At 39.7% G+C, this 26,024-nt stretch overlaps 2 protein-coding genes across 2 annotated transcripts in view; one reads left to right on the forward strand and one right to left on the reverse strand.

Moving 5' to 3' along the window:
• The window catches only part of SPEF2 (sperm flagellar 2), a 74,785-nt gene extending 58,369 nt beyond the window's left edge, over positions 1-16,416 (reverse strand). The window contains exons 1-6 of the mRNA XM_030968613.1: positions 16,302-16,416; positions 14,434-14,536; positions 9,895-10,144; positions 5,169-5,306; positions 4,057-4,136; positions 3,003-3,219 (exon numbers count right to left, since the gene is read on the reverse strand). Coding sequence (XP_030824473.1) covers positions 3,003-3,219; positions 4,057-4,136; positions 5,169-5,306; positions 9,895-10,144; positions 14,434-14,536; positions 16,302-16,359 — 846 coding nt within the window. The 5' untranslated portion in view covers positions 16,360-16,416. The remainder of the gene's footprint in view (positions 1-3,002; positions 3,220-4,056; positions 4,137-5,168; positions 5,307-9,894; positions 10,145-14,433; positions 14,537-16,301) is intronic.
• A 2,108-nt stretch (positions 16,417-18,524) lies between these two features.
• Positions 18,525-26,024, forward strand: part of PRLR (prolactin receptor) — a 154,320-nt gene continuing 146,820 nt past the window's right edge. Inside the window, exon 1 of the mRNA XM_030968226.1 lies at positions 18,525-18,606. The gene's annotated coding sequence lies outside the window, so the exon portion shown is untranslated. The remainder of the gene's footprint in view (positions 18,607-26,024) is intronic.

The following is a 26,024-nucleotide window of genomic DNA, read 5'->3' on the forward strand; positions in this document are numbered from 1 at the left end:
AGAGTGGTCATTTGTCATACTCAAACCATCAATTGAATGGTGCAAACAGTTGGTCCAGTGAGAAATTAAAACACTTTATCTAGGTGAATTTCCTCTTCATAAAGGAAATTGGAAGATGCTCCTTTAGAACACTTCACAGCAGACAAAACAGATTTTCAGTAGAGAACTTCAATATTTTAAGTGATCAAATACTTTGGCATACTCACTAGGCCTAAAGAGAGCCAGTAGGAAATTCTTCAGGCACAAGAAAAACAGAAAAGGCAATTAACTCAAAACTTCACAACAGACAAATAAGGATTCAGAACACCAAACTCCAAACTCATAGTTTCAAAAGGAATCCTCATTGGATGGAGGAGGGCAGCATTAGTAGCTATCTTTCACACAAAAAGGAATGCAGAAAGTACTCAAGCCAAAGGCTGGCAAGTTTTGAAACTTTTGAACACACAAGGACAGAAAATAAAAATTGTAGAAAAAGTTTGTGACCTTACATTTTCTATCAACATATTCACAGAGAACTGTGAAGTGCTTGAAGAAATCATAAATATCACAAATGGGACAACTTAGTAATACTTTGAAAAATTACTATTAAGAAAGTAAAATGGACGCTTTTTTCAGTTTACCTACTTAAGACAACAGTGGCATCCAGTGGCCAAACATTAATGTGTTTACGTTTCATGTTGTTCATACATAGTTACTATATCATGTTCTTCTATTTTTCTATTTCCTTGTTAGATTTACATACAAGTGAGACATTTCTGTGCTGTTGTGCAGTCATAAATGACCATTTTATGACCAAAACTTGGAGCTTAGCATACACAAATCTATTGGATTGACAAGTACTAGTAACAATTTGTTTCTCCTCCCATTTTCACATTGTCAATTTAGTGCTGATAGTAAATTATGTCTGATAACTTTTTAAATCAGAGACATAAAATCTGAACAGAGCATTAAAAATAACAAGTGTAAATCACCAATAATTTGTTGAAATAGTGGAGATAAAGGTTCTGTTGGGATGAAGACATACAACTGTCAAATACTTTCAACACCTGCCTATGAAAATCTGACTGGCATCATGCTGTGCTCCACCTAGAGTACTGTCATGTAATTGTAAAGTATTTTCTCTCCAAAGCTTCACCTTGCAGCAAAAAAAAAAAAAAAAAGAACAAGATTATTTTAATAAACTTTTATAAATATGGAAACATGTTACAGCACTCTGAAGGGATGAAATTCCTTCCACTCTAAATGATCCCATGCCATGTTCAAGATTTACGCAGTGGAGGTAAAACTCAGACTTGAATGCACAGAAACAGCTGCAATTTCAGTCAATAAACCCTTTCTGGTTCAATACTTAATAGATGGCAAAAGCAATCTTGAACTATTTTGTATATTCATTCATTTTTAAAAGAAAATACCTCTGTTTGCTTCCCACTTTTCTTAAGTAACATCTAATTTCTGTAATCTCATGAGTTCCAACAAAACAATTTTTCCTCTGTTGATTTAGAACCACATTACCACTAAATATATTCTCTGATATGGTCAGATTACTGTTTCAGTCAAATGCTAATTTGTCTTTCCTTCTAGTCCCTGTAGTCTGTGATTTCAATTGTTCGTATAGCAAAGCTGATTTTTCTTCCTGGGAACACTATTGCTAATTTTCCCTTGATTTGGAGCCTCTTTGGAGCCAGTCTGAGCTGCTGTATCCACCAAGTGCCCTGAAGACCAGTAGCCATGGCTTTTAGAATCACTGACCCACAAAGCTGGGGCTGCATGAGCTGAGAGTACTTAAAGAGCAAGTTTTGGGACTGCAGTGATTTCAGTCAAGTGGGCTGCAAAACTTCTTCATAGCCTATGCATATCAACAAGAACATGATATAAATCTCTATGAATAAGAACACGGAGACAGGATATATGCAGAGATGGACCTTTCCAAGTCACTACTGGTGTTTTTCAAGAATATGACTGAGATAGACATTGAGCAGCATCTAACTTCTAGATGTTTACCCTAACAAACTTTTTCTTAACATTTCCAAAAAATTTCCAGACATTAGGTGTCAAGGCTCTAAATATATATATATGTGCAATAGTTCATATTTTCAGAGATACTACACATCTGAAATGCTGCTATTATGAGATATTATAATTGCTAGTATTATTACTATTAGCAATAGAGATAGGCTCAGCTATATATGTTTAACACATATAAGGACTCACAGGGAAATACTAAAATAAAAAATAACAAGAAATCAAAAAAATCCAGTAAGTTACAAGGCTGTGTTTTGAGAGAATCATTATAAAAGAGACAATCTGTGAAATTAGTAATCTAAAAGCTGCTTTTAAAAGGAGGAATGTATGGAGAAGAACCATAAAAGCCTTGTGCTTTATGGGACAGGATTCAAATGTAATGATCTGCAACATTCATTTTTAGACACAACACAGACATTCTCCAGAGACATATCTTGTATTTCATAACACATCAAACACCAAATCTCTGACCCGCAAATAAAATTTTGATTCTTTACATCACCCAGTGCAACCATTTCAGAATTCATCAGTCCAGATCAAAACCTTCCTATGACACATATATAAATACAGGTTTTCAAACAAGGAATGCCATGTTTTGTTGTTTTTAAATAAGATTCTTCTTTAGAACCAGTATACATTTTGATAGCAGAGGCTGTTCAACTTTTGATGGAGGGAGGCAAGGAATAGAAGGCAGGACTGCAATAGATTTTTAATAATCGTTTTTCTGCTGCCCTAATGTTATTCTTTTAAGTTTATAAGTATGGTGTATGTCATAAGGGTGGTGACGAAGAACAGCCAACCTTCCATATTTTTCAAGGGTTAACATAAAAGAGATATTTAGACATAAGTGTGTATAAGTCCCTTTATCCCCTTCAAATTTTATTCAGCCTTCCAGAAGTACTCATTTCATATTTGTAAGCATATTTTAGATTACTAATTAAATGCATATGGGCTATGTACTTTAGCATACAATTTCCCACCTCTTGAATCTCATGTATTGCCATCTGATCCACTAGCATTTTTCGTCGTCTCTTTGCTCGTTGCTCTCTAGCAAATGTATCTTCCTGTACACATTTTTGAATTTTCCTTAAATATTCATCATCTGAATAAATATTTAACAGCTCAGTTCTTGTCTCTGGTATAGTTTCTAGACTTGCTTCTTGAAACTTCAGTGTTTGCAATAATTCTTGCATATCACTGATTGAAAAAAAGAAAGATTGGAATTAGCATTCTTAAGGGTCTTTTCACACAGACGCCTGTATAGTTATGTGCAAATCTAACAAATGTAGAATATCACTCTGTGGGCTCTCTGGCTACTTCCTAACAATGTCCACTAGGTCCAGAGGAAGTTTTCAGCACTGACTTGGGCCAACTAATCATTCTTTTCTTTGTCAATACAAAGCCAAATTCCACAGAAACAGGAAATTAGGATGGCTCATAGAATGCCAAAGAAAGTTGGGTTACTCCTCAATATGGCCATACACTCTGAGTAGTTTTGCAGCTATTAATCAGAGGTTTACACACAGAAATACCCACAGCAGTATGCAAGAGTGTTACATCTTCTGAGTAGGGCATGCATATCACCAGGGGTGGCAGAATGAAAATTACTTGCAATTATTCAACAAATAAATCAACATACAGGGAAGTTTCAGGATAAAAGTTACTTCTTTTCCCTTTGAAATGTGTTACCGTGTATGCAAATTCACAACCATTCCTATCTTGCTGCAAGGGTAGCTGACCTTACAGACCCAATGACTAAAATGAACAGAGAAAAGATGTATGTTGAGCCTTTCCTTGCTGCACACATGGCAAAAAGTAGTGAAGGAAGCCTGAGCTGTCCCTACTACAACTAAAGGTAACTTCAAGACTCTGCAACTATGTTGAACCTGAAATCAGTGCTAGTGTGGCATTCATTCACAGGATAATCACAGTTTAAACTAAATGAAACATTATTCTTTCTTTAAGTAGTTGTCTACGTAGCAGACACCTAGCAGATCCTGCCTATTCTTAAAAAAATTAGTAACCAAATGTTACCTGTCAGTCATATGGCCATGTGCTGCAGAGACATTTCCTGTCATAGACTTCTCAAATTTTTCTATCTCCTTGTATACGTTCTGAAGAAGTAACACAGAATTTTATGTTTCCTTTCTCTTCACAAAGCAACATAAAGAAGATTCAACAGAACAAGTACTAGGGAATTATTTTTATGTCATGTTAATACAACAGAAATGCTTACAGTGAAATATTTTAAGCATCAGCTACACCAAGAATAAAGGCAAGATGATTTCCATCTTTCACCTTTCGCTTCCTTCCCCTCTTCCCCTTTTCTAGCTACACCTACTTCCACCAGCCAGAAAATCCTAGAATTTTGCAGCTGTTCTTTCTGCAGGATAATTCTGATTTTGCATAGGGCTCTAGCAGAGTATGTAATTCTCACCACATGGGGGATTTGAAACAAGATACTCTGGAATATGATGTCATTTAGTAGCTTGAACGTATCCCTAATAGTTATTCAAGTAACTGTCTTACCATAGGTTACCAAACTTTAGATTTAAAGACACCTGTTACTGTTGCCCAGTTGTAAAAAGCAATAATAGTTGCACTTCTAATGACAATACAATCCATGAACTTGAATTACAATCCATGAATTTTTTGGTACTAGATAATGCAGAAATGTTTTTTAATTGCTGCATCTCTCTTGGTTTGATTTAAGGTTATTGTCAATTTCAGCTGTTACTAGCATTTAATAAGCAGATAGTTTTATATTGTGCCATAGAACAGTTCAAACATTATGATGCAAAATGTTACCACACACAAATCAAAATGGAACATTCATGTTTTTATTTAATGTATTCTTTCTAGTAGACTCATAGCTACTCTCAGCAATCAAATTACTACCTATCTATTTCTCCTACATCAAAACATTTCTCTATTTCTCTTACATCAAAACAATTCTTACTTAAAAAACCCATAAAATCATAATTGTGTAAATATTTGCCCAATTTTCACTGGTTGAATTGATATCATTTTGACAGTCAGCAGCTTTTGGATGGTGCAAGTACAGTACTTGTAACCATAAATGTTCCCAGAAATTGTGGTGTTTGAGTTAATGTAATTAGCATTAAAACAGTATAGATGATAATTACCTCTGCTTCTTTTTTCTTCTTTAAGATTTTTTTGGCTTCAAAAGATTTTATGGTGGGTCTTGATGGTTGTTTTTGAATCTGTATAGCAGCTGTTTGAATCCTGGCTGTTATTTCATTTTGTCTCCTTCCTATGTAATGCTGATATGAAGCAAATATAATTAAGCCAAAAATTATCTTCCGGGAAGAAACTAGAAGAGATTATCAGGTTCCAGACTTGAGCAAATGACCAGTGATTTATAGACTTTTAAGGGCTTTCATTGAATTCTAGTTCTAGCAAGGTACCTGTTTCAGGTCTGAATATAGCACAGAAAATGAGAATACCAGTTTCCTGGTACAGAAACTGAGAATACCATTAGGTAACACATTAGATAACACTAGCACAGATAATCAAGAAGTAACAAACATATAAATTACACTCATTTAAAGTGCACCAGACATGCAGGCAGGTAAAGGTGGAATAAAGAAGAAAAACCAGTTTTTATACAAAGAAGTCAAAGATAGTTAAAAATGTATAATACACTATAAGACGTATTCCAAAATTTTCTTGTCAAATGCTATTTTCAATATTTTGTTTATTGCTCACATTTTCTTGTCTAGATACATGAAGGGGCATGTTTTTGGCCATCCTTGTTCACGCAGTGGCAATAGAAGAGCTAACTAAACACAGCAAGACTTTTTCCCTTCATTAGCTACATAAAATATATATCAAATTAGTCAGCAACTTCATCAGTGTGGTTTAATGCCCTGATACCTGGCCATTTCCTCTACATAAACTATAAACTCTGCTTTGGATGAGTGTTCCCATGTCTAAAGTAATGTCTTCTTCCTTTCTTACATCATCAGAATAGCTACACAGAAGTACAAGATGTTCTGAGGCCAAACCCACTACAGATGCCCTTCTCCTATAATTTTCCTGCTTTTGTACAATGCTCCATCTTTTCTTCACAAAAGAAGAATGACACAAAACTCCTTTACAAGGACAACTCAAATGTGACATGTACACTTTGTCTTCAAATCTATAAATATTTTCCATGCTTGACAATATGCAAATACTCTCAACTTAACATGAAGTGATTTTTAAAGAGGAACATTTTTAAGGTCTCATAAGAGTACATTGGCTTTATTTCCCTGCACGCCTCTTTTCTTTGTTCTTCTATAGACATGAACACGTAGCACAGAATCAGGAAGCCTTCACACTGGTTTTAATTAATTCATTAAGCACATAACCTTCAGAAAATACTTCATCAGAAGTCTATAAAAATTACTAGTCATGTTTTCAGTGTTTTGGGCTCTTTGCTCTTCTTGGAGGTTCTGAGCTCTCAGATGCTCTGCAACATGCACACAAGCTCTCTTATCTTTTAGCATCTTGGACTTCGTTTCAGTCTGATGTGGCACTACAGTTTTCAAGCGTTAAACATCCAGCAGTGAAGAGTCAGAAATAGTAATAAACATATTAAGATATGATAATTTTAAGAACATTGTTTCAAACTGTTTTTCTGTGTTAATGTACACAGAAAAACCTATAAACATGTCCAAACTGAAAATCAGGACTAGCTCTGTAGAAAAGAACTTAGAGATTTGAACTTTGAATAATGCCAAACTTTGTTTAGTTGACAGAAAATGACACCTCATTGCTCTGTACAGCTTCCTCTGGAGGGGAAGTGCAGAGGAAGGTGCTGTGCTCTTGTCCCTGGTATCCAGTAAGAGGACATGTGGAATAGAATCATAGAATGGTTTGGCTTGGAAGGGACTTTAAAGATCACCTAGTTCCAAGCCTCCTGCTCTGGGTAGGGACAGCTTCAAATAGATCACGTTATTTAAAGTCCCATCCAGCCTGGCCTTTAACACTTCCAAGGATGGGTCATCCATAACTTTTCTGGGCAACCTGTGCCAGTGCCTCACCACCCTCACAGTAGAGTTTTCCTAATATCTAGTCCACTAGATACTACTACTACTACCACCACCTACTTTCTTCCAGTATGAAGGCAGTCCCCCATTTCCTGTTAGTCCATGTCCCCATAAAAAGTAGTTCTCCACCTTTCTTGTAGGATGCCTTCAGTTATGTCAGGTGCTGGAAGGCTGCAATTAGGTCACTCAGAAGCCTTCTTTTTTCCAGGCTGAACAAACCTGATTGTCTCCACTTTTCCTCACAGCAGAGGTGCTCTATCACTCTAATAGTCTTGGTGGCCTCCTCTGGGCTCACTCCAGCAGGTCCCTGTTCCTCCTGTGCTGGGAGCCCAGGGCTGGGTGCAGTGCTCCAAGTGGGTCTCAGCAGAGCAGAAGGGCAGAATCCCTTCCCTGCCCTGCTGCCCACTGTCCCTGCTGTCCTGGGCTCTGGATGCAGCCCAGGACACGTTTGGCTCTCTGGGCTGTGAGTGCCATGGCTGGGCCATGTGCAGCCTCTCACCCACAGCACCCCCAAGCCCTTCTGGGCAGGGCTGCTCTGGGGCTGGTCATGCCCAGCCTGTGCTGGTACCAGGGGCTGTTCCTACGCAGGTGCAGCATCAGCATTGGTCTTTGTAAATCTCATCATGTTTCCATGGGCCCAGTTCATGGCCCGTCCCCCAGTCCCCATCCTCCTGTCCCTCCACTCAAGAGGTTGTGGCCTGAGAAGTGAAGAATGAGGCAAAGAAGTTGAGTATCTCTGCCTTCTCATCTTCTCGTTACCAGTTTTCCAGCATTGTTCCAGACCTTCCTTTCTGCTTAACATACCTGTAGAAGCTCTTCCTGTTATTTTTTTGTTTTGTTTTTTTGTATTTACCTGCTTCCCAAGTTCAGTTCCAGCTTTGCCTTGGCCTTAACTCCATTCCTACAATGATACTTCTTGTCTATACGCTTACCAGCTCACCACCCCAGCTTCAGCTGCCTGTGTGCTTGTTTTCCCAGCAGTTTCCTAACTCAGCCATGCCAGTCTCTTGTCTTCCTTGCCTGATTTCTTGCTCCTGGGGATTGCTAGCTCTTGCTCACTATGGAAGAATTCCTTAAAGGTCTGCCACCTCTTTCTCCCTTGTCCCTGAGGGCGGCCTCTCAGGTGATCTATCTCCCTAAAGAGCTGGAAGTCGGCTTTCCTGAAGTTCAGGGATCTACCTTTACTCCTTATCTGATACCTCAGGACTAAAACACCATCAACCCATGCACCAACACCATCACTGCAGCTCAGGCTGCCTCCAGTCTCGATGTCCGAATTGTCCCAATTAACTTGTTTGTATTGGTGACCATCAGATCCAATATCACATTCCCTCTGGTAGGGCTGTCTATTACCTGACTCAAGAAGTTATCCTCCATTCCAGGAGTTTCCTGGATTGCCTTGTGCTACTTTCCCAGCAGATGCTGGGGAGGTTGAAGACCCTCAGCAGGACAAGAGCCTGCAAGCAATATGTCTCCTGTAGCTGGAGCAAGACTTTGTCAAATAGGCCTACCTTAGTCAGGAAGACTGTGGTAAACACCAGCCATAGGGTTCCATTTTCGGCTTTGGTCTCTGATTCTTATCCATAGGCTTTCAGCCTGCTCAGGTCTATCCCTCAGAGACAACTCTTCACATCCAATCCACCTCTTGATATAGAGAGCAAACCCTCAGCCCCTTGTTCCCCTCCGGTCCTTTCTGAACAGCCCACAGCCATCCAGAGCCACACTTCAGTCTCAGGATTTGTCCTATGCTGCACCAGGGGAGGTAAGGAAGTATTTCTTTACTGAAAGTCCCCAGCTTTGTATATATTCAAAACCACACTGAACAAGGTCCTGAGGAACCTGCTATAGCTGGCTTTGCTTGGAGCAGGGGGGATAAACTGAGGCTCTTTCCAACCTCTATTCCTCTCTCTATTTCTCAACCTTCCTATTATATGATTCAAATGTCTGATTTAAATTCTGAACTTGTCTAAAGACAGAACCTACTCTCAGTTGCTCCGTTCCTTAAAGCTATCCCTCTACAGGTGAAGTGATATGTTGACTTTTCAGTACTATCTTTGCACTTATCGGTAAATTTCTGCTTGAAGGCTATTTTTCAGAAATAGTACCAGAAAAAAAAAAAAGTGAAATTTCTCCCAGGTGAATTTAATTCATGATATATACCTTCTTAAAAGCTCCTCATCCTGATAACAAATAATGGTCTGGATATACTGAATATTACTGCTGAAAACAAGAAGGAAGTCTTCAACAGAACCTACCACATCAACACTGACTTCCTCTTAAATGTTCTCTTTTCCCTTTATTTTTCTCTCTTTGTATTTCTCAGCATATGGTTGCTGCGGAATGGAGTGCAGTACAAATACATGGAGAGACATGCAACAGAATTAATCAAACCACTGTGGCACAGAGCTGAACATAGTTATAAATAGGTTTCCTGGAGGGGAAATTAGTCTGAGTTGATACCTAGACTGCAATGCAGTCTGCAATCTGTACTCATTAGACAAGTAAAAAGGCAGCTGCTGAACTACTACTAGCTTTTATTATAATATTTTAAGTCTGTAGAAAGCTTGAAAATAGAGCAGGTAACACAGAATGAACCAAAACAAAGAAACACAGAACACAGAAGATAAATATCCTATTGAGTTCCTGATGGGCTGTGCAAACCCACTGTATAAGACATAGCAAAGAACTGTTCCTTATAAGTACTGGGTTTTGAATAGGAGATTCACAAAGTAAAGAGGGAAAGCACATAACATGCTTGAAAGGTACATGTAAATATGCTATCTTTTTGTATTTATACAAAACAGACATAGTTGGTTACCTCTTGATTTCTACGTTCAGTAGACATAAGCTTTGCAGCTGCTGCAGGTCTCATTGTTCCCACGGCTACTCCAGTGAGCTTTGCCTTCTTCTTTTTTTCTAAAGCAATATACAATTCATATAAAAGCTTTGTTGCAGCCCCATGCTGTCTTGTCATGATGTCTTGGGCCACATTCTCATTAAATTGCAAACCAAGGAGGTGAAGTGTGGGTTCCAGGCGAGAAAAATTGTTAATTTTTGCATCTGCACCTCTGTATGATTAAAAACAACAACAAAAAACCCCAGAACTTAAACTTATTTTCTAGTCCAACTTGCTGCATTAAGCATGGTCATGACACTTATACCAAGACAGGAGCAGAAAAAAAGCAACCCCCAGAGGATTTTCTTAAATAATGTGATACACACTTTGGCTTGAGTTTTGTACTGCTGTACAGGTAACTGCATTGATTAGTATGCAGTTGTAACTTTTTGAAAAGACAAAGACCACATTGGATTATATAAATTCTAATATGCATGCACACAAAGTATAATAGCAAAAGCTAACCTGCAATTGCAGCTAATGGTATACCATCCACAAAACACACAAGGAGTTTGAATGAAGGTTCTGTATTACCTGTATCAACCCCTCGAACTCTCACCAGTTACAACATAAGAAATTACAAAAAGAAAAAAAGTGTCTGTATTATCAACTAACCTTTATAACATATTTTTCTCCAAGAAAAACAAAGGTTAAAGCAGTGCTGAAAACGAAGTCTGTGTTCTAAATGCGAAATTTACACTTGAAACTAAGATTGTGGCTTGCAGGCTAATATTTTTTTCATATGTAGGTTCTCATAAAAAAGCACTCAAGATCCATAGATATACAGGGCAAAACCAAGTAGCAATAAATTGTCAGTTTATAACAATGAGCACATCAAATTTCATCAGACATGTCCATAACTTCAGTCTGAGTCAGAAGATCATGCTTTCTATACTGCTCTATTGCTTGAGTTCACAATAGTTCCTTCACATGGAACAACCAGCTTTTGAGGTCAGGCAAGATCCAGCAGAATTCTACAGAAATGCCTAATTTTAACTGAAGATCTTCTGGTATTCATCTTATTTCTAGATTAAACTGTCCAGAAGCTCATTATTCTCATGGTAACAGTCCATGCTTTATTTCTTACACACTGACCTGAAGCTTACAAGTATTGAGCATTTTTCTGCCATTGATTCAAGGTTAAGATGAGCCCTCTTGCCAGAAATCATCTGACATGCACTGAGAAGCTCTTAACTTTTTATTCTGTGAGGCTGACTGGCTTGTACATCTCTACTTCTCCCTCCTTGCAGTCCTTGAAGAGAAGAGCAGCAGCTGCAGTCTCCTGGTCCTAAGGACTCCCTCCATCACCACAAACTTTCAAAGATTACTGAGAGTGGCCCAGCAATGACATCAGCCAGGTCACACAGCCTGGGTGAGTATGTGCCATCAGATCCCATGGACTTCCACATTTCCAATTTACTTAAATGTTCCTTAAACTGTTCCTTCTCCATGGTTAAATCCCTCTTCCTACAGACTTTCCTGTATGTCTCAGGGCCTTGGGATATCTTAGTCTTCTGCATGTCCTGGCGGGCCCACATTTTTGCCAGCCTTCCTTTTGCAGTGAACATACCTGTAAAAGCCCTTCTTGTTGCCCTTCTGCCTAGATATAAGACAAGACCCTTTTTCCACAAGGGCAATCATGTATAAAATACATACAAATTTCATATTGAAATAAATTGCCTGGAGAGGTAGTGTAGTCTTCATCCTTAGAGGTTTTCCAGATCACACAGGGTAAACAACTGGCGCAGACCTTCCTGTTAGTTGCAAGGACTTGGAGTTTCTGAGTTTTATTTAGTAGAATAGAGAAGGCATTAAGCCTTCTCTAAGATAGAGAAAGCATTAAGCATCTCAGCCTCAGCATGGCAGATACTCATTTGAGAATCTGAGAGAGAAGCAGATGAATGAAGCCATAGTCTGCCATATTTTTGATGCAGGAAAACAACCAAGAATGACCACTACAGAGGCAGGTCCTAGATCTTCCTGCTCTCTCACATAGAGGGCAGCTTCTTTTCATCCCCACCCTCCCAGCCTGTCCATTCTTAAGAGCCTATATCAAGCCATAGCAGCATACCAGTCCTGGGAGCTATCCCACTGCCCTTCTGTTATTGCAATGACTACCCAGCAACTGCTCACGGGCCTCTAATTTCTTCTGTTTGATCCCCATGCTGCATGCATCACTATATAGGCACTTCAGAGAAACAGACAATTGTGTGATTTTAAAAAAATGTAATTTAGAAAAGGTGTGAATGCTTTTCCCTTTTTCCCATAATCCGGTCTTAGTTCATCCTTAATTGCATGCATACATTAGGGTGAGCAGCCTTCTGCGCTGTTTTGCTGCTCTTACTCACATCACCTTCCTCTTGCTTGCCCGTCTAGGCCAGAACTTCCTCTCTTGTTTGAAACTAAACCTCTCCATCAATACTCACTCTTAGTTTAAAGTTATCCTTGCCCATTTTGCCAGGCTGTTGGCAATGTGTTCCTTGTCCAGCTTGGACGGGTGGATCCTGTCCCTTCCTAGCAGTCTTCCCTCTCAAAAGAGGATCCTATGACTAGGAAAAGCAAACCCCTGTGGTGGACAGCAGCTGCACAACCACTTGTTAACCTGTGGAACCTATCCACTCCTCATCAAGCCCATGCACCAGCAGAAGTGAGGAAAATAAATACTTGGGCCCTCATGCTTTTGCCTCCAGGTCTCTGGCAGTATCCTTGGTGTCCACAGAGCAGAATAGCAGGGATATTAGTGCAAGGGCTGGACAAGTCTCTGCAGCTCTGCACTGAACCTTCGGCATGCAGCAAACCTCCCTGGCTGGCATGCGACATCAGCTGATGGCACTTCCATCTCCTGCAGGAGAATGTCTCCCACTGCTACTCCCACCTGCTCTTCCTGGTGCTCTGGGGTGGTTTAACTTCACCTGCTCAGACATTTTGTCACACAGTGCCACCAGCACTCACTTGCCACTACTGCAATGAACCTGTTTTTCAGCTGTGGTTCAGCAGGAGGAGCAGACACCTTCCTTTTCCTCACAGAAGTCACCAGCTGCCAGTCACCACCTTTTTCTAACACAACAATTCTGCCTGCCTCTCCCTCAGCACAGGGGCGGGTCCAGGTTCCTGCATCTGCAGTGTCTCAGAGAAGACCCAGTGTATTGACCTCATTCTGCAGCAGCTTGAGTTGATAACACAGCTCCTCCCTGAGCACACACCTCTGCAGGCAAAACCACCACCTTCCCCTGATGGAGGCACTCCCATCAGTCTGAGACAGGGAGAATTGACTCCTTTCATTGGAGAGAAATTCGAGTTGTGGCCTCTGACACTTGAGGCCTCTGGAGTAGTTGTTCCAATGGGTAGTGAGTATCATGCCCTCTCATGCATCCCCATCTTTGCTGAACACACATAAACTGCCTCAGCAGAGTTTCCAATCACTTCTTGCACTTGCTGAAGTGCATCTTCACTAAATGCACCTCTCTAATCACCTGGGGACAAGAACTCAAAGCATCCTTTTACTAGGAAGAATTGAGAAAACTCCTGAGAAGATGCTAGAGCTTGCTAGAGCTTACTAGAAGAAATAAAAGCCTCCTGAAGCTATTTTTCCCAGCAACAGCAGGTACTCTAAGAATTACCTGGGGTTTTCCAATGATCCCAGAAATTCCTAAGAAATCTAGAAGTCCTAGAAACAGAGTTCAAGAACTGCTGTGTGAAACTGCTTTTTTGTTGGCTGCCTTTATTACCTGCTCTCCTACAATTTGGTGGGACTTGGGATAAGAAAGCGTGTGAATACACTAGAAGTTCAAAGAACATAAAAGCAGAGGTTCAGAAGAAACAGGAGGATTTTGTACAGCCTGGAACTCTTGATGTGCACCATGGTCTGACAAAACACAGCATAAGCCAACCTCATAAATTGCATCATCAATGTATAAAAGCTCACATATCTGCACAAGATTTTTCAACTTCCCATTTTACAGTTTTTATTGATTATAGATATTACAGCAGATTACTTGTAAATTTATAAATTCTTATATGATCTTCTGCCAGAGGTCCACTCAAAGCCTCATAATGTTTCTCCAACATTTCCATTTTAGTGAAGATGTTATGGTCACCACCACAACACAACACAACACTGTATTCCTTACTCTACACAGATCATGGGCAGAGTTCCACTTTTCCCAGTCTTAAAGACATCCTTGAAAGGATTTTTGAACATCTGGTTTAACCTGGTGTTTTTGTAGTTACAATTAAAATGCACAATTTTCATGAAGAAGTACGATTAATCTCTCTGAAAACATGAAATCAATTCATGCCTCAAACATACTTAGCATTTTAATTACTGAAAAATATTTTAAATCCCAATAAATTCTACAGTGCATTAGCAAATCCCAGCTAAGGAAATACATATTTTGTCTACTTTACGTAAGAGACTTGTTACTTTATACAGGAGACCAAATATTATTCATATGTACTAACCTGTTCTGTGAAAATTGTTTAAAGTCATCCTGAAGACCATATTTGTGTAGAAGTTCTCCTAGGAGGTAGCCAGTAGAAAATTCTTCTGGAAATGATCCTGGAACTAAGTTTGGAGGTTTTGTGATTGTTTGGAGTTTTTTAGACGAAACAATTAAAAGAATCCAAATGTTAATTTTAATAAAATTTGTTGTCATCTTTATAACAAAACTAAATCCAAAGTTTAGTAAATAATTCAAAGAAATTTTAGGAGATTGATCTAACAGTAACAGCTTTCAAATCACAAATAAATATACTTTCTGTGTAGTTGTTTTGCAACATCAGCTTTACATATTCATTTCCAATTTTCAGTGTTAAAATGCAAACCTCGTCATAATTGCCACTGAGACTGTGAAAATATCTATAAGCTATAATTACTAGATTTTCCACACAAAATGCAGATGAAAAAAAAAGCTAGCTCTAATGTGCTCCTCTTCATACAATCACAGAATCACAGAATACACTGAGTTGGGAGGGACACATTAGAATTGGGTCTAACTCTTGGCCTTTCACAGCAAACCCCAAGCATCAAACACCCTGTGCCTGAGAGCATTTTCCACACACTTCTTGAGCTCTGTCAGGCTGGTGCTGTGACCACTGCCCTGGGGAACCTGTTCCAGTGCCCAATCACCCTCTGGGGAAGAACCTTTTCCTAATACTCAACTTAACCCCCCCCGACACAACTGCAGGCCATTCCCTCAGTTCCTGTCACCATCACCACAGAGCAGAGATCAGTGCCTGCCCCTCCTCTTCCCCTCATGAGTGAGTTGTAGCTGCATTGAGGTCTCCCCTCAGTCTCCTCTTGTCCAGACTGAACAAAGGAAGCAACCTTGGCCACTCCTCCTATGGCTTTCTATCCTGACCCTTCACCATCCTCATGGCCCTCCTTTGGACACTCCAATAGTTTCATGTCTGACACTGTGGCACCCAGAAGTGCCCCCAGCACTCGAGGTGAGGCCGCCCCAGAGCAGAGCAGAGCAGGACAATCCCCTCCCTTGCCTGGCTGCTGATGCTGTCCCTGATGCCCCCAGGACAGGGTTGGCCCTCCTGGCTGCCAGGGCACTGCTGGCTCGTGTTCAGCTCACCACTGACCAGAGCCCCAGGTCCCTTTCCATGGCTTTGCTTTCCATGGCAATGCTTTCCAAGCATCTCCTTCCACAGTCTATACAGACAACCAGGGTTGCCCCATCCCTGATGCAGGATGTGGCACCTTATTAAACTTCATACAGCTGGTGATTGCCCATTTCTCTAATTTTTCTGAGGGTTTTGTTCTTTCCTTGCAGAACAAATGCTTTTCCAATGCCAGCACAACAGCTGCCATTCAAAACAAAGCACTACTTTATAAACACATTACACTAATTTTTATTCTCTAGAGTCCTTATTAGCACTGTAAGTTTGAGCACATTCCATCTCTTGAGAGCACCCGTCCCTTGAGGAGAATTAACTTCAGCTTGAAAATTTTCAGGCATTGGAATATATTGTCCAGGAAGGTGAAGGAGTCACCATCCCTGGAGGTGTTCAGGAGGTGTCTGGACCTGGCGCTGGGTGATGTGGTTTGGTGGCTCAGGGGTTACAGGGGCACTGTGGGCTGCGTGATTGGACGGGGTGGTCCTGAAGGTCCTCTCACGGATCTACGATCCTGCAGTCCCCGCCTTTCACACGAAGACTAAAACTGTACCTGCGGAGCCACGTGGCGGCGGGAAGGGGGCGGGCCCGTCAGTGGGGCGGCCGCGGGGGCACCCCTGGCACGACGGCCCGACCCTGACCCCGCTGACCCGCACTGCCCCCGCGGCCAGGCTCTGCCCGTCCCCGCGCAGCGGGGCCCCACTCACCGATGCGCCGGGAGAGCTTCACGTCCCGGTTGAGCCACTCGCACAGGATCTGGGCCATGGCGTGAGGCGCCCGCGGCCGCCGCCGCCGCCGGGCTCCGCGTCCCGTTGCCTCGGCGACCGCGGGCGGTGCCTGCGCAGCGGAGGCGGGGCGAGCGGCGGCGCGGGCGCGCGGGCGCGCAGGCGCGGCGGGCGGGCGGGCGCGCGGGTGTCCCCGGGCGCGGAGCAAGGTGAGCGCGCGGCGGGGCGGGGCGGCCCCGGGGGAGGCGCTGGGCGGGCGGGGGCTGAGGCGGGGTCGGCGCGGCGGGGCCGGGCCCGGCTGAGCCCGGCGCAGCACGGGACGCGGGGGGGTGCTGCGGGTCGGTGCGAGCTCTCCCCGCTGCCTCGGAGTCCTACGGGGCTGCCGGCGCGGAGCTGCCCGCCCCGGGAGCGCTGCCCGCCCCGGCTGCGCGTTCCACGCGTGTTTGTTTAAACAGCCACTTCCCCGTACCACCCCGAGCCCGGCGCCCGCCGTGTTTGCTCCTGAGCTGGTGGGGGTGGTGCAGGACAGGGATCGAAAGGCTGGAAATCAGGACGAGTGTCTTCGCAGGAGGGGTGATTAGGCACTGGAATGGGCTGCCCAGGGAGGTGGTGGAGTCACCGTCCCCGGAGGTGTCGAAGGAAAGAAAGACTGGACGTGGCACTCATTGCCGTGGTCTGGTTGACCACGGTGGTGCTGGCTCACAGGTTGCACTAGCTCAGCCTCAAAGATCTTTTTCAACCTGATTGATTCTTGTGATTTTGCGAAGCGCAGCCTGTCGGGAGAAGGGGAATTAATCCATGGTGATTTTCCCAAATCCGTTCTCATAAGAGCGCACGCTGTTTCTGTGCTGGCGCCGTGAGGGAAGGGGGCGGGAGAGCCGAGAGCAGCCCTGGCGGCCCGGGGCGCGCCGCACATGCAGGGTGGTGCGGGTCCCTGGGCCAGACAGCTGCTCAGCCCTTGTTTGCATTAAGTCATCTTTGTTTTAGAATCACACCGAAACAGCCATGCACTGGTTCCAGTGCTCCTATTTGAAGCGTGTGTAATAAAACGCCAGAGGAACAGGGAAGAGAGCTGCATCTGGAAAATGCACAGCACATAGTGGGTATTTAAATTGGCCGGTTTTTTTTTTCCCTTGGAAAAGTTATTTTAACAATACGGAATTGTGAAGGATTGTTTTTGCTACAAAAGGGCAGGAACAAAGTGATCTAATGACAGACTATGTGGCTAATGACAGACAACAAGCTAATGACAATTTTCAAAAGTGTCAGTTAACTTGGAATGTTACAGATTCTGCTCCTTGAGAACAAACAGAATTCCTCAGATTAAATCTGTGTGCTTTGACAGAGGGTGTGCTTTGAGTCAAATTAAATCCTACAGAATAAGAATATATATGTATAACTGACCAGGTATTTATGAATCTTGAAAAGGTCAGTGTAAAGTCAGTGGCACACGAATGAGTGAAGTAACAGAAAACTTCAAGAGAGGTAGTATTTTTAGGGCAGATGTTTAAATTAATATTTATATTCTTTTAAGGATTCAACGTTTTGAATGTATCTGAACTTATAACAAGTTCAGCTATATTACACACACTTTAGGGGAAGAAAAAAGTTCAAATTTTTAATATTTTTATTGTATTTGTAGAGTGAATCTATCATCACAGTGTGTTCCTGGTGTTTCAGGGAGGAAAGAACAAACATATTTTAGCTTCATCATGGAATTTTTCCCATGGCTCTAGAAATCAATATATATGTTGATATACAGTTAGGTATGGCTGCAAGTAGTCATTTTCAGAAGCTTATGTTACTTTAAAACATGCAAACCAGAATTGATTTATATTAAGTATAGAACTTCTTCCCATATCACCTCTGACTTTGAAAGGCTGGTACTTCCTGTGTCTTTAGAATTTTTATTTTTGTTTTGGAATGTATTCCTTCAAGTTCATGACCATATTCAGTGCATTTCTAAACACCCGATTTTGTTGAAAATTAACATGAGTTTTTCTGTCTGTTGATGACAGAAAAAAATCTTACTCAGATTAGCTAGAACTATGAAAAAGATGTGGAATTTCATGTTTAAATTCAGTAGTGGCTCGCTGTTTCATCTATATCTGTTTTAACAAATTAATGTAGCTTTCTTTTTTCTGAGAAGTGATGGCATAATGTATTAATAAAATTTTACTTCATTCTTTCCCTGAATTTAAGAACTTGGGAAGATGTCTGTGTTCTGCACTGTGAAAGCTGAGCCCAAAGACCATTTAAAGGAAAATAATTGCAGAAAACAAATAAAGTAAGTGTTTCTCTCATTCTACCCTTGCTGAAAACACCAGTGTTTTTAAATAATAACATTGTATACTGTGCACTCAGTTTTTTACATCTCTGCTAGGAATGCCACTGGGCATTCCAAACTGTTTTTTCACAGTACACTGTTTTTTCTGTACTTTGAATGATGCAGATTTTAGCCAGTAACACGGGGTTGTGGAATGCATATGAATTATTCACCTAAGGCTCTGTCTTTATTTTAAACTTCATGCATCTTATTATGGACTTGCTTTGAAAGAGGAGAGGATAGTTTACAGGCTGAATTTATTATAGTTAAAGGAATAGAAGACATCAGACAGCAACCTGTTGGGCAGAAATTGAAATGTCAGGGTTCATCTGTTACATTTCATTGCTTTTGCCCATCTGAAAGAAACTGCAGACATGAGGAGCGAAAAATGATGTGACCAAGCCTATAGCTTTTCTTAGACATAAGTTTTGAATAACATGGACATAATAGTGATATGCATAAAGAATAAAATGGTAAAATTCAGTTTTAAAGGTGAACAAAAGAACAATCAAAATACTTCTAAATCTTCAAGATAATAAACTATTGGGGGAATTAATTCTGCAGTTTAATACAACTGAGTTTAAGAAAAGGATAATGAAGCAGTATCTGAATTCTTGAATTAAATTGCATTTAGAGGGAAGCTGTGCCAACACTAATAGTAGTAAACTAAAACAGAGTAATAAAAGAGTGTCTGTATTAAGGAGTTTCCTTTTGTGCACCAAAATTTGCTTTTTCCTGTATCAACAAGATTGTTTATAAATATATCTTACAAAAAAATTTTTTTTTATTTGTCATGTTATGGTTTATATTATTTGCTTGTCTTTTCTCTTTCCTGAGAAGTTACAAAGAATCTAAATAGCCTCCGCTTCTCCTAGGGCTTCTTTTCACTCTTTCCTCCCAGTTTATTACTCCTTTTACTTTGTTTTTATTTTATGTTATTTGAATCACAAAATTCCAGAATAGTCTGTGTTGGAAGTTTGCTCCACAAGGATCATCAAGTCCAGCTCTTAAGCAAATAGGCTGCACTGGGTTTGAATCTGCCACCTTGGCATTATTAGCACTATGCTCTAACCACCTGAGCTAATCTCAGGGTGTTTATCCCCTCTGACAATGATTGAATGATCATGTCCTCTTTAAAACTTAGTTCTGAATTTATTCGTCCTTCACATATACTCTCTTCCAGGTCCTCATGTCTGTACTGAGGTCAGAAAAGGAAAAAAAGCAAAAAAATCATGATCTTGAGGTTTGTGCTTACCATGTTTCTGCAGGTGGTTGCTCAGAGCATTTCTCAGCTCCATGGCCCCTGCTGGCTCTTAGAACAGCAGCATGGAAACTTGTCCTGACTTCTAACTTGGTTTTCTTTGTTGCCACAAGACAATAGTTGTATTGAGTCACAACCCATGTAGATCTAGCCTGGTCTCCTGTCTCTAGCAATGATCAGTAAAAGATTTTGGGGAAGAAATGGGGAGAAATCATGTACTAAGATCTGTTAGCATATGCTCCATTGCCATACAGAACTTTCTCCCTGCCACCAGTGAATGTGGTGAAGGACTTCATGCATTGACATAAGCTAATACAATTAACCTTTCCTTCCATGAACATATGCAAACAATTCTGAGTCTCTGTAAATGTTTGATATTGACAGGGGTTTCTGGTAAGGGTTTCCATAACTTAACCTGGCTTTGTGTGAAAAAAATTAGATTACCCTTCATTATGCAAAGAATTTTATTGTTTTGGGTATTTGGAGTTTGCATCCTCTGCTCTTGTTTTTTTTCCCCCAGCTCTCAAGCTGTTCTATTGTTTTTAAACAAGAGCATTAGCTATCTGACTTTCAGGTTGAACTGATGCTTCAACGTTCTCATCTTTCTATTATCTGCACAAAGAGCACTGGGATCAATCTGCTGTACCAGTCCTACAAAACAAAGTCCTTCACTTCAAGCAGTTGCAGAACTATCACTTAGCAATACTAATGGGTCTGCATGCAATACATATGCAAGATCTGCATTCACTGGTTAAACAATCTATTTATATTTAAAAAGTGTGTTCAATACTGATAATATATAATGGGGCTTGAAAAGTTAACAGGTGTGCTATGTGCAGGAAAATATTGTGACTGGGTGCATTGTTTTCTGTACTGTAAAATGGATTATTAGTGTGTAGGCTCACCTTGAGTGAATCTCAGTAAATTACTGGGGAAGATTAAGGCAAGAGAAGTGCAGAGAAGTTCTGACGCTTTTAAAAGACAGGGCAAAGTGCTTCCAGTGTGAGGAACAAGTGGAGTTCTGTGGCTGACTGTTGTGATTCTTTTTTGTACTGATAACTAAGTAAGGAAGAAGATAATTTAATCTTCTTAAGCAAAATCTTTCTGGCTGCATCTGAGACAATGTGATTCCATTTTTTTCAGTTATAGCAATTGCACATTTAAATCAAGGACTGAAGGATTTTTCAGCTTAAAGTGATGATTTGTTATCTCCAGTGTGATGTGCTTGGCAGGAATTACAATCCGCTATAGTGGAGAGAGGAATGTGAGTGGAATAGTATTTCAAATATTGATGCCATTTGGCTTAATTTATGACACTACTCAGAGACTTACTAAAGCAGATGGGAGTTTGGTTTGTATTTTGTTTGTTAGTTAGTTTGGTTGTTTTTTTAAAAAGCCACTAATGACTTTGAAAGTTTTTGGAGAGATTTTGCAGCTTTAAGGTAGACAGTGCTTCTTAACCATTTCAAGCATCAAAAGAGTAAAATAAAGCACCAGAACAGCAAAAGCTGAGTGTAAGTGGTGGAAAAAAAGAAAGAACCAAGCTTCCTGACCAATTAAAAATTCACATAAGCCAAACAAAAGGAAGTAAGAAGCTTATTAGAACCTATCTGAGTAATGAGTACATAAATATCTTAAGGACACAGTAAATTACAGGAGAAGTAGAGACTGGCATGTTGATACAGCTTTAAACAAGTGCATGAAACAAAGGCATGAGGAATTAAGGACATTTTTATTTTGGAGATGTTACTGTGGTTTCACTGAATTTCATTACCCATTTCTAACCATCTCCTTCTTCTTAGCAGTTCGGGTTTGGGTTTATTACCACTTTCTTTCCTTTATGGTTATTTTTCTCTATCAGGAAGTTGGGCATTATGGATTGAGGATTCTGTGCTTCCTTAGTGGGATAATAGGAGTAGTAGTAGGGGAAAGCAGTAGGCAAGGGATAAAAAAAGTTGATGATTAAGACTGGAATTGAACAAAGATTCATTGAGCAGTGTGACTGGTGCAGGTAGCTAGCCAAGAGAGTTCCATTAGAGATGGAACAAAGAGGATCAAGGCAACATGAATTGCGTTAGTTCTATGGCTTAAGCAGAATCTTGAAATTCTGAGTCACTATTTCTCTGCCTTAGGAAATTGTATGTAAAGCATACTGTCAAAAGATGGTTTAAGTCAGCCCCAGTAATTACACATATCCACTTACATCTGTGTCACAATACAGTCAGAACTAAAATTTTGTGAACATTTTTCTTGTAGTCATTCTTTTATGTATAGAATAGTTGTGTGTTTGGTGTAGATGAATGAAAGCTCTCTCCAGCTGGCTTTTTTTTAGAAAAATGAAGGCAGTAAAGTAGTAAGGAAAGTTCAGATCATTAGTTTTTGTCATGCACAGTTTAATTCATTTTCTGGCATAGTGTTTCTGCAAGATAAAAATCCAGTTAATAAATCAGATTTTTCTAGGCTGATAAATTGTAAGTATATAATTTTACAGATGGATTGCTTTATAAACAATGGTCTGAAATATTTTGAGTAGTACTTAAAATACTCTAAAGGCCTCATCAGCTAGTATTTTATCTTTGCTATTCAATAAATGCTCATTAACTGTGCGCATTTGTCCTACATTCTTTTACTGTGGTTTTTGTCTAGCATTATTAAAGAATGTGTGAAATGTAACAAGAATCCTCCTGGAGGTTACTGAAATGCAACTACTTTTTCTTTCAGAAATAGTATGGCTATTGTGTACTAACAGTTCTGTTCAGTTATGTTTTTAGAGTATAAAAATAAGAATAGTGTGTCTGTTTTTGAAGTAGAGAAGGAATTCAAGTAAGCATAATGTAACCAAGTGATCTGGAATTTGGCTAGAATTCTAGGAACAAATGCCAGCACTTAAAAGCCTTGGATAGCTCTTTCTGGTTATGTTGAAAGGGAACATTGGTCAAGCATGCTGTACATTGGAAGTATGCCTGGTAAGACATCAGGTTTTCAACATTGTTCTTTAATCAACAGTACTTAGCTAATTAGGGTAGAACTGATGATGTAAATAGTTAAAATCAAAGTGATTTTGATGTAGCTAGACAAAGGAGACTGTGGGCTAATATGCTCAGTTCCTTCTTTTAATAAAAAATTAGTGGTACATCATTGCATGGTAATGCCAGTACATAGAATATAACTTCTTTTCTACAGTAATGATTTATCTTTCAAGTTGCTCATTTCTCTCCTCTTATGCCAGTATTAATTTTGCTCTCAGACTGATTCCAATAGATGTTTTGTTTTCTTCTTGATCTAATAGATGTTTTCTTTTCTTCTTGAGTGTAGGAGTTGCTGATAATGACAGAAATAGTATTGTGCCTCTGCTTAATGGCTATGGAAATGCAATTTTAAAAAGACTTTGAATTATTCATAAGCAGTTTCTTATTTGATTACATGTCTTTAAATCTTACTAGAAGATTTAAACAGGAATAAACAGTCTGCCTTAAAATAAGTAAAATTCTGTTTAAAAGTTTGATTTCTTATAGAATGGCTGAATACAGGCCATAGTGAAAGATGAAAAAAAAGCCATCCAATTGTTCATGTTTTGAGTTGTGGCACAGATAAGCATTTTAAACAAATGACAGAAATTTAGCAACTTGTATGGGGAAGCATTGACTGCCTTACTGTTACTGATGGATCATTTCAAATCATGAAACAGTGTAGAAAATTCTGTGATTAAACCAGTAGTAAGCCTCTAAAACAGCAACTCTGCCTCTGATTTTCCCCAGCTGTCTCACTTATTCCCATTTCCAGCTCTTTTTGCTCTGTTGATTCTTATTCTCTCCTGCAATTGGAATTATTCTTGCCCATATATTTGTTTATTTCCTACTTCATATTCCTCAGGTCTTGACATCTGATGGTGTGTCTTTCTTCTCCTTTTCATCTACTACCCCAACCCTTCTGTCCTACCAAGGCTTATACATGCATTTTGTTTTTACATTCTGAATTATGTGTTATGTCAGATTTCTGAAGTAGCAGCACTACCCATTCTCTTTTCATTCTCCAGAGTGATAGTAGAAACTATTAGAATTGTTCTTTAGGTTCAATGGCAAAAATTTATCCCTTTTGTCCATTTGAGTCATGTGGAGAGTGGCATGCCCCAAGCCCCTTCAGTCCCTTTTCCTGGACGTACTTTGTAAACTCTTTATTTCGAATATGGATGTTTTGGCACCTGCCATCTGGACAGTGTCTTTGCAGATTACAGTTTTGAAATTCCTTTCCCTGAGGCATGATAGATATTCTGCTTCATCCCAGAGAAATGTTGTATGAATGAGATTTGAAATTAAAACTGAAGAAAATAATGGTTGGGCTGTCAAGCATACACAAAAGCAGTTGGTGAATACACCAGCTTTAAAAAACCTTATGACTGGAAAGAGTATTGGTTTGCTAAATACCTTGGAAAACCATTGATCACCTATCTTCAAATTTGCATAATTATACCCATGTTCCTATGTAGGTTGTGCCTTATTCCAAACATATGCTCCAAGTTCTAACTCATTGTACACAGTTTATATTCGAAGTCTAGCACATTGTGTTTTGCCCTTGGGTTTAGAAGATGTTTTTTTACATTAGGATCAGCTAATTTTCAGTATGTTTATCCTTTTATGCAGAATGAGTGCTCCCAAAGAAATTATATCAATTACAAGTTCTTTTTTAGCAGCAGAGGAGCAGCATTTGTCAGAATGAATCATTAACAATAGTCGGAATGCACTCTTTTCTTCCTGCCTCTTTTGGAAACCTTACTGAATTTGAAGTATCCTTAATCTGGGCATATACTTAGGTAGATCCATCTTCATTGTCAGTAAAGAGGTGACTCTTTGTTCTTTTCAGGGGTAGTTACTGACATCAAAGCTCATTCTACCCTTTGTTATTTTATACCTCTCACCATACTGTTGCTTCTCTTTGGCAATAACAGATACAGATGCTCAGGCTGCTCTATTCAAGACAGCTTTTTCAGCTGCAGTTACAATAGTGGGTACTTACTGGTATTAGATGTTTTCTTACACAAACACTAACAAGTTGCTAGTAGAATTTCTTGTTTCTTTGTAATTCTGTTCAGTGGAAAATTTGAAAATTTACTACAGCCTTGAGTAGAATTCCTGCTATTCATAAAAATTTAATGAATTCTTCTTTCTTTTCCATTTTAAATTTTTTTCATATTTTCTGTGGCAAGAATTCTCTTGCATGGTAATTAAAAAGATATGTAAGTGAAGTCAATTTAATCTATCTTTTGGTCAGTTTACCATTGGTTAGAAGCATAACTTTCTTTCATTAAAGCTGATACCTGCTGCAGATACGTGACCAAGACACGCTGCACAAATCAGAAGAACCTACTAGAACAGAATAGCCCTGGTCCTCCACTTTGAGAAAGGTGTCTTTCCAAGATTTAGATGTACATTTTTGTTTTCTGTGAGCATATAATTCTTTATCATTGTATTTGGAATAAGAAAAGGTGCAAAGCTATAAAAGGCAAGTGCAACTAAATTTATTTTAAATCAATTAAATTCTGTGCTTTGATTTGATTTTTTTTAATGGATTAATGCCTGATGTTGATTAAATGGGTCAGATAAAGCACAAAAAACCACTTCTAGTTTTGAAACAAGAAATAAGTGTATCTGAGAGATTTTACAGCTGATACAGCATCAAATTAATCCCATATTTGTATATAGGTTATGTAAATAAAATTTAATAGTATACTGCATAATATGAGACATGGAACCTAAGATGCACATAATTCTGTTTATGGAGTTACACAGCTGCTGCTTGTAATTATCTGCCTAGGGAACCTCTGTTCAACAATCCTTTTTAATGAGTGTTTTTAACAGTTTGATTCCATGGTAAAAGAAGAACTAGATATAGAATGTCAAATATAACTAAAATACAAATAAATGAAGATTCCTAACAAAAATTAGGCATAGATTGTGTATGGGTGTGCAAGCACATGTACATATGCTTTTAAATTTTTTTTTAAAAACACGGTGATTTTGAAAGCTCTTTTTCAAACACAGTGTTCAGTGTTTCAAATGATAAATAAACAAAAACAATGGTGATAACTTTCTTACTGATGCAGTAGTTTCTTTCCCACAAA

Source organism: Camarhynchus parvulus, chromosome Z (genome assembly GCF_901933205.1).
Source record: "Camarhynchus parvulus chromosome Z, STF_HiC, whole genome shotgun sequence".
Lineage (NCBI taxonomy): Eukaryota > Metazoa > Chordata > Aves > Passeriformes > Thraupidae > Camarhynchus > Camarhynchus parvulus.